Below are 14,457 nucleotides of genomic sequence, written 5' to 3' on the forward strand. Positions count from 1 at the left end.
ATCAATTTATGTGTATTGATAAACATTTCAAATTTATCTGGCTTGGACTGTGGGGCAAATTTAAGCCCTTTTATTCAGTAGTTTTAATTGGCTGTCAGAAAGAATAGTGCTACTAATATTAAATATATCCCTTTATTTGAATTATCGGCAGAGTATTTCTTCTTTTTTATGTTTCTGCCTCCTCTTTTTCCTCACTTCCGCTGTATGGCTTTTTGGATTTTGAGGTTTCTGGGAGCTCTTCTGTCCCAAAGAGGAATTCTAAAAAAAAATCAGAATCAGGGGATAGTGTTCTTTTCTTTCCTCCTGTTCTTTTTGAATTCTTTGTCTTTTCAATATTGTGTATAAGATTCTCAGTGTTATTTACTTCTTGTTGGGCATCACGTAGACCTTGAGTATAAGACGTACTGGATAGAACCCCCCTTTAGCCTGAAAAAAAGTAAAAAAAAATAAAAAAATAATTATATATATATATATATCGTTTAGCCTTTGGATCTATGCCATTGTGTGCCAATCAGGAAGTGTGCCACCTCTGAGTCACGTTACCATAGTATTATGACTTAGGTGGGATTACATGTATTATGCGATTTACTATGCTAGTTACATGTATTGTTGTATTTGTTTTATACTAATTTGTGCCTAGGTATTATCCTCAAAAGCCAATCTAACCTAAAAATGTCCTGGAATTCAGGGTCAGTCTATCTGACTGTGAGCCCCTTGACATTGCTGCTGAAGAATCGTGCAGTCGTGCCCAGACAGTGATGACTTATCTTAGCCATCAAGAGGGCATTTGCAGCCCCCGTAGCATGAAGGAAGCATCTTGCTTTCTACAATAGACCTATTTAGTCATCAATGTACTTTTCAGTATGGACTTTCTGAGCGATTAATGCCTGCACTCTGGAGAGTGTTCCCTCTATCCTCATGTTTTTCAGGGCCATGTACAGATCAGAGGGATCTCTGAAATAAAATTATTACATTGCAACTAAATCACTTGCTCTCCCTCTAGGGCACCTGGACCTGTGGGGGGGTGTCTCATCAATGCACTGGCGGTGCCTTGTCAATACGGGGTTCTATTAGGTGGCAGCTCTTACCCATAGCTCACCATACCTGGTTTTCCATGAAAAAAAAGGCGCTCCTTAGTACAGTTCCCTCATTTCAACCTAATGTGATTCGCTCTTTGAATGTGATGCATGATTTGTCCAGGTCTCCGCAGTTGACCCGATTAAGAGCAAGGATGACAAAGATTGAAAGGGTGGTCGTTTCTTTTTCTATTGCCCTGCCATTTAAAGGTGGAGTATAACCCACTATTTGTGTTCATACACCAGAATGATTGGCACCCCTCAAGAATTTGGGCGAAAACAATCATATAAAATAAACATTACATGTTAAAATATTTCTCAAAGTGTTAGAAGCATTTGTTTACCATTTATTTAACAGACATTATTCCTGCAAGAGTGTTGTTTTATATTAAGAATAGTGTATTCTTTCAAAAACGTACTGGGCACAATTATTGTCAGCCCAATAGAATAATTTAAGTAAAACAAGTGATTTGCATCTTAGTGGAAAAAACTTTGATTGCTTCTAGACTCCAGGATCATCATTGTTGACTATGATTATTTCCTGTTTCCTTGAATAAATCCCTTTGTTATCCATCAACATAACTAAAACCAGAGAGCTGGCAACTCTCTGGTTTTAGTATATGATTAGGAAATGGCTATAAAAAAAATAAATCAGTTAAAGTTATTATTAAGCACAGTTAGTGCTCTAATAAATAAGCAATAAAAGCATGGAACAGTTGAAATTTTGCCTGGAAGAGGGCACATGAGCATACTGCCGCCTCGTATAATGAGGAGTATGGTAAGAAAGGTAAATACAAACCCAAAGATTACAGTTTCAAAACTGTCAAAATCCACTGTCAGACGTCACTTCCATGAACAGAAGTTTTTTGGAAGAGTTCCATGAAAAAAAGCCTTTTTCTAACAGCAAAGCGCAAAATGCAGCACCTGAGCTTTGCAAAATGGCATTGTAGGTACAAATGAATTTGTGTGATTTGGTCAGTTGAGTCAAAAAATAACCTTTTTGGCCAAACACATCAAAGTTTTGCAATGGCTCTCTGTCTCCAGATTTGAACCCAATTGAACATTTCTGGTTTGTTTTGAAGAGGGCATTCCACAAGTGATGACCCATGAAAATCAAGGAACTTGAAATGTTCTTTAAGGATTAGTGGTCCAAGATCCCGCAACAGGTGTTATCCAACCTTGTTAAGCTTTACAGAAAGTCAGGGTAGTGCTGTTATCCGAGCCAGGGAGGCTTCACTATATATTAATAATGGGGTTGCCAATATACTTGTGCCATTTATGTTACTAAAGAAAATATTTTGTAGTTCCAAAACACAGTGTGGAAATAAAAATTATGCAGTGTACCCCTTTGTTTATGTCCGAAATATTAAACCCTGTATGTGCGGTTTATTTCATATACTGATTTTAGCTCATTTCGATGAAGGGGGCCAATTATTCTGATGTTAACTGTATTGCTGTTTTACCATTGTAATTTTTTCCCTACAGTGGGAATGAATAGTACTTAGTAGTACATTGAATTTTCTTTGTAGCCAACTGTTAGTATCAAAATCATTCCATCAAAGTACTTCCTCAAGTTTTTATAGAAATGAAAGTCATTTTTTCTTTTGAATAATGTTTGAATAAATAAGACTATTATCCCATTTTTGTTTATATTTTTTACATTTGTATGTGTAGTTCTTGCATCACTGAAACTGTAATGGCACAAGTTGCCTCATGTTGGCAACATGACACATTGCTTCCTCTATTCATTTACATTAACCATAGCAAGAAATCTGGAGATTTCACATTCAACTCCATAGGGAATTGTGAATTTGCATTTGTGTGGTTGTTGTGGGTTTAAAAAGTTTCAGGTTCAGTCCATTTACTTTGTGACCTTTTACATTTTCATTATTCCCATATCTTACAAAATCACAATTGAGTCCTTATGTCTGGTAATGAATAATATATAGGTTTCATATTTGTATTTTTTGATTACAGAACTAAACGTTTTCAAAATGGTATTATTGTTCATTTTATATTTTGAGACCTTTTTATTTATTTTAATCAAAATGATTTTTCATTTGTTTTACACTTATTTTGGCAATACAAATGATTCCATATTCCACTTTTATGGAGCCCAGAAATAGTTAAAGTAAAAAATAAATATCTTTATCTCAGCAAGGAGTTGGTTTCAGCTGAACAGAACAAAAACCATATGAGCAATGAGCTGCGGAAAAAGGAGGAACAGTGTTCATTGTATGAAGAAAAAGTCTTTGATGTGTGTGGCAGCCAAGACTTTGACAGCGATCTGTCACGTCTGCAGGATGATATAGAAAAGACCTCTAAACAACGAGGTAAGGCACTATATCCTGTATTATTGCTGTGGAAATTGTAATTGAGTCGCAGTGTCCTTACAAGGATGTAATTGACAGATGTCTTTTATGCAAGTGCTTTTTTAAGGGCATATTTCTCAAGTAGCTATTTAAAGTGAAATTAAGCTAAAAAAAAATGTGATATCACAAAGGCATATATTTATACATTTATTAAAGTCACTGTTCATTACCTATGTTTTACACTCTCATTTTCTGAGTAGGAGTTGGCATACAATGTCTTGGTGTAGGCTATTAATCCTATTTATAGTGAGAAAAAATTACCAGTACACAAGATAATAATTTTGTCTAGCAGATTTTATAGGTTGTCTCCGCTCTTCAAAATTTCACACCGCACAGAACCACATCTCTTACTGATGCTTCCCAATGCTTTACATCTGTTTAACCTTTCTGACAGTTACTACACTAGCACCCTATATACTCATATTATTATACACTTGTAGGCTACTTCTAGGACATTATAGGACTTTAAGCTGATGACATACAATGGTGGTTTCACAAAGCAACTGGATTACACTGTGTATCTGGCTGCTCTGCTCTCCGTGACCAGCTTTACTTCAATTCTGTTGTATGGGTACACTTTCAATTTGCTTGGTCACTGATCTCCGGCGGAAATAAGCATCTCTCTCATGTCATTATTTCATCCTCTGTATTTATTTTCCAATATGTATGGGTTATTACAATTTGATAAAATAAAGAACAATTTATCCATATGTTTTCTATGCTTCTTCTGTTTTAGATTTCCCAGAACTAATAATAATTTCATACAGTGTTATATTTGAAAGAATTGATAAATAGAATGTTATTCATATCCAAACAGCAATGTTGGCAGGCGCAACAGCAGTTTACACTCAGTTCATTACCCAACTAACCGAGGAGAACCAGCCTTGCTGTCCTGTTTGTCAGAGAATCTTTCCTTCAGAAGCTGAGCTACAGGATGTTATTAATGATATGCAGTCCAAGCTCCGATTAGTCCCAGATAAACTCAAGTCTACTGAAAGTGAATTAAAGAGAAGAGAAAAAAGAAGGGATGACATGACGGAACTGAAACCAATGAGGCAAGTGCAGAGAGATCTGTTTGTCTCCGTGAACATATATGGTGTATGAGTTACAGTTGCTGAGTGATGCACATTTCAAGTTAATTATAAGTTTGTAAAATAACTTTAGATGCCAAGAGGTGCCTTTTCATAGTCTGCAGTTTTTTGATTGATGTTGGCAGTCTATAAGAAAGTACTTAAAACACACCGTGAGGAGGAGTGTGTAATTTCGGAAACCATAAATATGACCAAAACTGAAATACATGTTCTCAGCTTGTTATATAATTGAGAGAGCAACATATGTTTTCTTAAATTATCCTTTCCCATTAACCCATTAATTTTAAAACATTTGCTGTAAAAAATTACAGTGCGCATAATATAATTTTGCCTCTCCACTCCTCAAAATGCAGGGTGTGATTTTACTCCACTGGTTTCTAAATGGTGTGGCAGATTAAGGGTGCCTTGAGTTTGGTGTACTAATCCTCAACCATTTGATTCAGTCTCTCTTTACTTATATATTTATATAGCCTGCATCATCCCCAGTCTAGTGTTTCAGGGGTACACATTATAGCATTTTACTTATTCCAAGTCCTTCAGGAATTGGTATTTGGTTATAGGAGTTCAGGATGGTACCAGCTATGACTGCCCTAGGAAGTCCCGGACCCTGTAAAGATACCAAATTATTCTTTACTAAGCCTATGTGGATCCATGTAACTTGTTACTGGTAAAACATGAGAAAAATGTTTTTTTCTCTATCCTACCACTGGGGGACACTGCGTTACCTTGGGGGTATAGTAGGTGGGACTGGAGTTAGGCACTTATAAACTTGTTTGTTTCCCTGACTCCTCCCCCACTATGCCCCTCCTCTGTAGCTGATTTCAGTTGTTGTAAGTGCCTTCTGGAGAAAGGTCACTTCTGTATAGGCTCCTGCCTATACTTAGTTTAGCATTAGGTTTTCCTGTTTTTATATTTGTTCCTTTTCAGGTGCAGCGCTGGACTCCATGCCAAGACCCAGAGGAGTGAATAGTCCCGTGAATTACTTCACTCTGAGTTCCAGCGCAGGTAAGCAGCACGCTTTCCTCGCACCTCTGCCGGCAGTCTACCCCTAGAAAAAAACGAGCAAAGGGGCCATTGTTTATTTTAAAGTATGCCTTTATAGGCAACTTTATGTGGGGCACATGTAGGTTTATTAACGGCCTTATAGACGGCCGCGGCCACGTTTAAACAGGCGGGCGGGAGTGAGGGTGTCTCTGCCTCTCCTCCCCGCCCGCAGACTTGCCGGCAGCCTCCCCCTCCTCTGCCCCTAGACAATGAGCAGCAGCAGGGGAGAAGGACAGGCATCGCGCTCTGTAGAGGCGATGAAGTCAGTGAGACCGCACGCACCCTGGGCATGGCAGCGCGGCGGTTCTCACTTCCAGCGGCTGCAGTCATATTATATATATATATATATATATATATATATAATATATATAGGCATAGGCTGAGCGGCGGTGAGCAGAGGCGGACATGTTAGGAGAGGGGAATGCACCTCCCCCTCTCTCTCTCCCTAATGGCGTGAACGGCGGCCATCTTGGATCCGGAGCACACACATCAAAGTGCATGCTGTTCCTGACTCCTCCTCTCTTCACTGGGTAATGTAGTATCGTTTTTTATTCTGTTTTTAAACGTTTGTCAGCCTGTTTGCCACACAGTCAGGACCTTTATTTCAGGACCCTATGACTGCTGTTTATATTATAGGATTACCTATTAGACAATATGGTAGTTTCCTATCCTCCTGTGACATATTTTGCTTTTTGGGCAGATGTACATTAATATGGGAATACATATCTGTATAATATTCCATATGGTGACTGTGGATGGACTATTTCCATAAGTCTGGGAAAAGGAGTTCCGTATATATATACACAATCCTTTTGCTACGTTCCCAAGTATTGTGGTTAACTTTTATACAGTTTTCCAAATATGCGGTATGTCTGAGGAATTACCTATGGGGTAATAAACACGCTGTTTTATATGCTCTACATTATTTATGTGGCACAAAAATAATATACAGTGTTATCCCATGGTAGGCTGGTTGGTCTGTATTGCATTGTGTATATGTGTGCGTAAACCCTAATCACACACATATATATTACCTGTTTAAAAGATAGAGCAGATTTATTCTGTGTCTTTTTTTCTTGCTGTTGTATCAGGTTACAATAGGTGAGTCTTCCAGGAGTAGAATACTCGCTGGTTGGCATACTCAAAAAATGTGTGTGTGTGTGTATTTATATATATATATATATATATGTGTGTGTGTGTATGTGTATGTATATATATATATATATATTTTATATGTGTCTTCAAATTAATTGTTAGACAATGTTATTACCTGTTACTTTGCCTACCATTTCCTTATGTTTTCTAATGGATCAACTGGGAAATAGGAGTGACATTATATATGTGCGAAATGTAATTTATAAATTATCTTTTCCACAGCTTAGCCCGAATGCCTCGACACAGACTGCAGGGCTAGGGTCTACAAACAGGGTGCTCACATTTCGGTGTCAGCTGTTTTGCAGAAACAGGTCTGGTCTAAATCACTGTCGCTTCTGGTGGCCGAACACATTAAGGTGATTTTTAAGTTCGAAATGGTACGTGAGTATACCCTTTTTCATGCTTCTACACATGTTTACACTGTGCTGGTTAAGCACTCACACAGCTTATATCTGTCCACTACCACAGATGCGGCATTACGCTGTTCAGGTATAAAACCATCCGGACAAAGATGCTGTTGTTCACCATCTTCCACAGATGGAGAGGATTTTATCTTGGACTGTTGCCACAGTCAGAATAAGGATGTTGTTCATTCCTCAGCAGAGGATATCTATCTCCATCTTGTTTTACTATCAAGAGGAATGTTCTTGCTGATTACACTCACAAGGTGGATAATCCCAGCTTAAACTGTACACAGTTTTCGCAGTTGCAAGACTACAGTCTATCCTTGGTTTTCAATTTTCAACCTAAGCCTTAGTGACACCCTAGTTGGGAAAAATGTTTTTCCTCATATCTTAGACTCGGTGTCTGTCTTTTGTCAAAGACCAGGTAAACAGTAATAGACTGGCTATTTTTTCACCTCCCATAACTCTCCAGAGTCAATACAAGGGAGGTAATCCATGTTGGTGACAATTCTGTGGCTCTTCTGTTCTCTTGTTCTGCTGTCCCCAGCAGGAGCAGACAAAGAAGTCCTCCTACGCAGAGCAGGGGCTGGTAACGGGTTTTATCTAGCGGCTCTCAGACAGAATAAGTGCTCTAGCCTTTATTCTCATTAAGGGTTAATGGAGTGGTTTGTATTCAGCTAACAGCATCATAGCTGGTAGGCATACAGCTATTCAGCTATGATACCTATAGTTAGCCACATGCTTACAGCACTTCGTTCCAATATCGGAACTCTCAATTTGCACTATTACAAAGGAGTATCCAAAGGCTTCTGGCGGTAGGTGTGCTTTCTTTGTTTTATGTCAGCGACACCAGGCCATGATGTTTACGTGTTCCATCCGTTGATCCTCTCTGTTGATTTGAGGTCAGGGTGCCACATTCCGAGTCAGGCTTAGCCTTACAGGGGTGGTTATAGTTTATGTGCTGTGGAAATCAGGTAAACATCCATAGATTTGTGGACATTCCCCGAAGGTGGAAGTTATTTATTACACCCAACGCTAAGCTTACAGCTAGACGTTTTCAGCCAGAACATTATACTTGCAGCCTCTCGGCAAGAAGCAGGACTGCATTATTGGGTTCACAGGTGATCACTTTGAGCCTTCCCAGCTCTTCGTTTATTCTACCACGCTAGAAGCATTGGCTTATGCCTTATCTTCTAGTTTGGGCTTTTCAGTAGCTTCCTACCGAAGAACACGCTCATCTCTACACAGTTCCAAAATGCTCCTGGCAGAATTTCCTTTCAGTAAGGAGTTTCTGTTTTGCAAAATAGGATACCAAGTTTCTACTTGTATCTTTGGCTCCCCTTGTTCGTAACATCTCCCATGTCTCAACAGCGAGATTCTCATCAAGGAAGGCTGCTTTTATGGCTTTGGACGTGCATAGCACCCCTTTGCCCTGATTCACAAATTTACCTTTCGGGTGGTGCTAAGTCACATTGTTTTTATTAGTGAGTCAGTTGTTCTTGTACAGAGGGTCAGAAAACCTGTAGAGATTTGGTCTTAAAATGCAGTGCTGCTGCATATTTGTAGCACTTATGCAATTCCCGTATCCTAATGCAGGATAGGGGTCGACCTGTGTATGGTCGGAGGGGTGTTCCTTGTGCCATACTATAGGCCAAGCTAGACCAACTTATTATTATTATTATTGAGGGCCGAATGCCTTAGCAATCAATCCTTTAACAGGTAGAGTGGGTCACCTCAGGGTAATACCTTTGTGCTCTCCTGGTTAGATCATAGGGCTCTCTGAGAGGGAGCCCAGGTTCTTTTCACATGTTAACCTGTTTTCTCTATCGGCTCTCAATCTAATGACCCTCAAGTGGATTTGTCGATAGCCAAGTTGGGTCTCCCTAGAACTTAGGGAGTGTACATGTTATTTACAGGTCCCATTTCCTCTTGGGGGTTCAAGAGTTTCTAGGAGGGGGCGCATCTCAGCTAGTCTGGTGGTCCGCCGTATGTCTCGCAAAGCAGTGTTCTACTGTTTTAGGGGACTTGTGTTGTCGTCCCTCTTTTCCCGTTTCCAGAGCGGCCTCATCTCGTAGTTCGGCTCTTTTTGTTTTCATCATCTGGTTTGACGCTGTGGCGTTGGATGGCTAACCTTTTCGGTTAGAGAATCCTTGCAGGGAGATGGTTGCTACCTTCAATTCAGCCGTAGAGATTCTTCCTCAGCTGTTTTCTTTGGGCTAGAAACTATATTCGATTGGTGTAAATTCCTAAAATTTCACACATTCCACTCAGGAATCTTTTAAAAGAGTTTTCTTTACCAGCTGGTTTTTATTGGGTCTACGCCCTTCTTCTTTCAGCGTGCAGCTTCCGTGGCTCTCTGTCTAGCTCAGCGGAAGCTTGTTTTGCTTAAGCGGTTTCTTTATGCTCAGCCCACCTTTGTTTGGTTGTAGATTTCCAGGGAGTCTAGTTCTCGTCATCAGGAGGCTTGCTTTGGCCTCCGGTGACTCTCTGAATTAGTTAAGCTGTTAGCTCATGGTATGAGTGCTTCCTGGTATATATGTCAGGCTTATGTTGTTAACTCTCTATATGAGTGCTCCCTCAGATATCGCTGAGTTAGTTAAGCCGTTTGCTCATGAAATGAGTGCTCCCTTGTTTATCTCTGAATGGTTTAAGCACTGTATCAGTGCTCCCTTAGATATCACTGAGTGGCTTAAGCTGTTGCATCAGTGTATATGGTGATCCTTTGTATATCATTGAGTGGATTGAGTTGTAAGCTCAATGCAGGCTGTTCTCTTGGATGTCATATCTCGTAGGGGATCTGGGGCGAGAGTGTGTATAGCTCTTCCTCATTTTCTTTACCAGAAACTTAGTGGCGCGTTGTACGAGACATTATTGGTTATGACAATTAGTGCCTGCATATCACTGACACAGAGATTGTAGTTCATCATTCTTGTGTCTGTTCTTTTTGTGTAACGTTTCTCCGACGGGAGATAGTTTGTGCTCTTGTTCGCACAGTTCCTGTTAGGAATTCAATGCCCATTTAGCCTCTCTAACGCTAAAGAGCGTAGGGGGGACATGGTCTAGGTGGTCTCTTGCCACTGCATCACGACCAACATTCTGTCTGTACCCCCCTGCAGCTTCCAGTGACTTTTACAGTGCATTTTCCAGGAGGGTTGCAGCTTTATGTACGCCACAAAAGCGTCATTCAATGGCGCAGTTGTATAGAGTGGCAGCGTCTGTTTCTGCTGCATATTGTTTTTTTGTTGCATGCCTTTGCATTCACAAATGCAGGGTTTTGAACACAAAACATTGCGCACAGCCGTTCCAGAGCATTCCCGCCCTTGGACACAGATTTGGTAGCTCCCCAAGGTAACGCAGTGTCCCCCAGTGGTAGGATAGCGAAAAGAGGATTTTTACTCACCGTAAAATCAATTTCTCTTACTTCACTGGGGGACACTGCGCGCCCTCCCTTGCTCTGAAAGTAGTGCTATCTTTGGTGTTGCTTTCTGAATTGCTTTTTCTCTCTTCCTGGCTTGGTTATACAAAACTGAAGTCAGCTACAGAGGAGGGGCATAGTGGCGGAGGAGTCAGGGAAACAAGTTTATAAGTGCCTAACTCCAGTCCCACCTACTATACCCCCAAGGTAACGCAGTGTCCCCCAGTGTAGTAAGAGAAATTGATTTTACGGTGAGTAAAAATCCTCTTATTTTCCCTCCAGTTTCACAAACTTCCTAAATATATGCACATTGTGTATTTAAGATATACAGTATGTGTCTTACTTGAAATAAAGTCATGCAAAAATGAATATACACCCTCTTTCAAATCAGTTTTGAACAAGTCTCACAATTTGATAATGATAATCACATGTGACAAATAAGCCAAAACAGATTTTCAGTAGAAAAATAACCCAACATGAAAAAGCCATGTGTAAAAATCGCTTAGGGATTACTGTCTACTTGCATGATCCATTCTTGAACAAGCTTCAGCTGTCCTCAAGTTGGACTCTAGAAAATTCTGGTATAAAGATTGATCCATGATTGCGAGGCATTCAGGTCATGTGGCTGCAGCACTACCCCAAATCAGTACCCCCTTCACAAGTGTGCTTGACGGGCGATATGAGGTTTGTGGGGGGGTTTTATGTTTAAATATATTTTATTAAAGTCTTTTTTTGCAACAAAGATTGTTTAGGGGTATGGAGGGGTACAGAAAGAAACAAGGTAAGGGAGTATGAGGGAGGAGAAAACACATTTCAGTCCATCAACATATTACCATCTAGAGTACAGTATTGTTTTCAAATATTTGCAATCTCTTACAGAGATGTGCATAACCGTAATTAAAATCGAATTTCTTAATAGATATGAAACGTTTTCCGAAGTCCATACGAATTTTGAAAGATTTGTGTGAAGGGAAGGAGAAGGGATAGGAGGAGAATGTTAGTGTGGATAAGCACAAGGTGGGGTGGGGTCTGGATCGGTACTAACATGTTGAAATTATGTGGAGGAAACATTTAAAAAGAGGCCTCATAGTAGATAGCTTGAAATTTGATAGGAAGCTCGTTATAAATTCAAGACGATAAATCTGCCATGTTCGCTTTGTTTCCAATTAGCAGCCATTGCACATTTTGAATTAAGAATATGGCCAATCAGGGCAGATGTGTGTTTATCGGTGTAGAAGAGCAGTCTGGATGCGTCCGATTCGGGATATTCTTTATTAGATCGTGAATACTTTGCCAGAAACTCAGAATTTTAGGTCTTTTCCACCATATGTTAATGAAAGAGCAATCTATCCAGCAAGTTGTTTTTTTTGTTTGTTTTTTTTTAAACTTTATTTTGATAAATAACATTGATATACAGACAAGAATCAGTAATTAGTACATTGCAGGAGTAGGAAAATAAAAAATAAGATAAAAAAAAATGAAATATCAGAGCATAGATAGATAGCAATGTACTGGGAAATATTCAAATAACAAATATCAAACACAATGACAGATTGTCATTGAACAAACAAGCGATTAAACATTTGTTGTATGAACTACTCAAGATTCTATAGCAATTTGTTTTAAAATAATATGGGAGGAGGGGGGAGGACACTGGTCATCACCAAAAGAGAAAAAACTTTCTTTCTTTTTTTTTCTTTTTAAAAAGCAGGAGAGTACATCCCAGACATTCAAGGAAGGGTAACAACTTCCACAACCTGACCACCTAAGATCGCTAATAAGAAGCTTAGGGACTTTACTTAACAGGGAGGAGTTGGCGCAGGGGCTAAGGAGTCATATAAAAAGCCAAGGTTCCCAAATCTGGTGAAATGTATCATCCTTATCCTGTAGATGGTATGTAATCTGTTCCACCTGGGCAATAAGCCAAATATAGGATTGTAAGGCCGTCATAGTGGGGGGCTCAGCTTGTTTCCATGACTTAGCCACATCGCGCAGCTGCAAAGATATGGGAAGCCAATTTTGCAGACTGTCTATCATTATCAATCAGAGGATAACAGATAAGAAAAGACCATGGGTCTTTCCGGATGGGACACGGAAGGAGGGAGGAGAAGAGGGCCCTAACTCGGTCCCAAAAGGAGGATATTTTAGGGCAGGACCACCAGATATGTAAAAAGGATCCCATCTGACCAGAACCCCACCAGCATAATGGGGAACTAGTGGGGAACATTTTAGAAAGTTTGTCAGGGGTGTAGTACCTCCTATAGAAAATGTTATATGCATTCTCCTTAACCAAGGTGGAAATAGAGCTGGTGGCAACCTGCTCCCTTATGATCTCCCAAAAATCCTCCTTTGGGGAGTAGGGGGCAGGATCCCTCTCCCTCTCATGTCTATACCCAAAGGTATGAAGCCCACCTGGTCATAGTGTACAAGGGAGGGGAGAACCGAATTTAATCTATGAGCCAAAATTTTAGCATATAATTTAACATCTATATTGAGCAGGGAAATAGGGCAATAACAAGCGCAATCATAAACATCTTTGCCTTCTTCATGAATAACCGAGATCCGAGCCTCCAGAGAATCCCTAGACCAAGACCCTCCGGTCAGCATTGAGTTGAAATGTGTGTGCAAACGGGGGATGAGAAGCCCAGCAAACTTCTTATAATAGACAGCAATGAAGCCATCATACCCGGAGCCTTACCTGATTTCTGGGACTTAACAACCTGTTCAACCTCATCCCTAGTAATCTCGGCCCCTAGAAGAGCACTAGCCTGTGGAGAGAGTTTCGGAAGTTTAGCAGAAGAAAGAAAAGAATCAATCAACTGCGAGTGTTGTTGGGAGAGCAGGGGATCAGAAGGCTGAGAGAGGATGTATAGTTTAGTATAGTAGGATTGGAAGGCAGCACGTATCTGCTGAGGGTCATAATGTAATACTCCATCAGAGTCCCTGATAGCCAGGAGATTCCGGGCCGCTATTTTAGCTCTAAGTTGGGTGGCCAGCAGTTTATTGGCCTTGTCGCCTTTTTCATAAAAGCGCTGATTAAGCCATTTCAACTTATTAGCAACCTGATGGGATAATAAAAGATTTAGCTTGTCCCGAACAGAAGCAATTTCCTGGAGAACTAGGGGTTTAGGATCAATTTGTGACGTTGCTCTAGAGTTCTCAGTGAGTCCGTCAGCTGAATATTTTTGGCCAGATGAAATCGCTTAGTCCGAGAAGCCAGAGCAATAAGATGACCTCGTATCACCGCCTTATGAGCATCCCAAAGAGTCATAAGAGAAATATCCGGGGTGTCAATCGTCACAAAATACTCAGAGAGAAGAGAATTAAGGTGAGTAATGGTATCTTTATCATGTAGTAGCGATTCATTAATTCTCCAGGTTGCTTTAGGAGGGTGTTGGGCAAGGGAGGTAAGTATAGCGAAACAGGGGCATGGTCCGACCCAGGTAACAGGAAAAATCTGGGAAGAGCTAAGCTTTAGAGTAAGGTTGTGGCTGAGCAGGATCATATCAATCCTGGAGTAAGTACTATTTGGAGAAGAGAAGAAGGTATAGTCCCTGGCCAAGGGGTCTAATACTCTCCATGAATCATATAAGCTATGGAGTTTCAGAAAAGCCTGTCAATGATCGAAGCCTAAGAGACCAGAGTAGGGAAGAGATGTCAATGGAGAAGAAAAAGAGAAAAAAATAGACAGGGAAAGACACAATAAGTGACGACCAGTGAGGAGAAGGAGGGAAGGGCCAAAGGTTAAGGGTAAAAAGGGGCCGACATAGCAAACCCAAGTCCACTTGTCGCAAATGCTGTTAAAGGATAGGAAATGATGGACAAGCCATCAGGGGGGCCAGCGTAGAGCACTAAAGCAATATACAAGAACGGAGGACTGGGGGACCAAAAAGGGAGATC

At 40.4% G+C, this 14,457-nt stretch overlaps 1 protein-coding gene across 6 annotated transcripts in view; it reads left to right on the forward strand.

Annotated features, from left to right (window-relative positions):
* The window catches only part of RAD50 (RAD50 double strand break repair protein), a 222,873-nt gene that overhangs the window by 91,281 nt on the left and 117,135 nt on the right, over window positions 1-14,457 (forward strand). For all 6 annotated transcript variants that reach the window (XM_075209740.1, XM_075209742.1, XM_075209741.1 and 3 more), the window contains 2 exons: window positions 3,234-3,409; window positions 4,266-4,503. In XM_075209740.1, coding sequence (XP_075065841.1) covers window positions 3,234-3,409; window positions 4,266-4,503 — 414 coding nt within the window. The remainder of the gene's footprint in view (window positions 1-3,233; window positions 3,410-4,265; window positions 4,504-14,457) is intronic.

The sequence above is a fragment of the Mixophyes fleayi genome, chromosome 4 (genome assembly GCF_038048845.1).
Source record: "Mixophyes fleayi isolate aMixFle1 chromosome 4, aMixFle1.hap1, whole genome shotgun sequence".
NCBI classification, from domain to species: Eukaryota; Metazoa; Chordata; class Amphibia; order Anura; family Limnodynastidae; genus Mixophyes; species Mixophyes fleayi.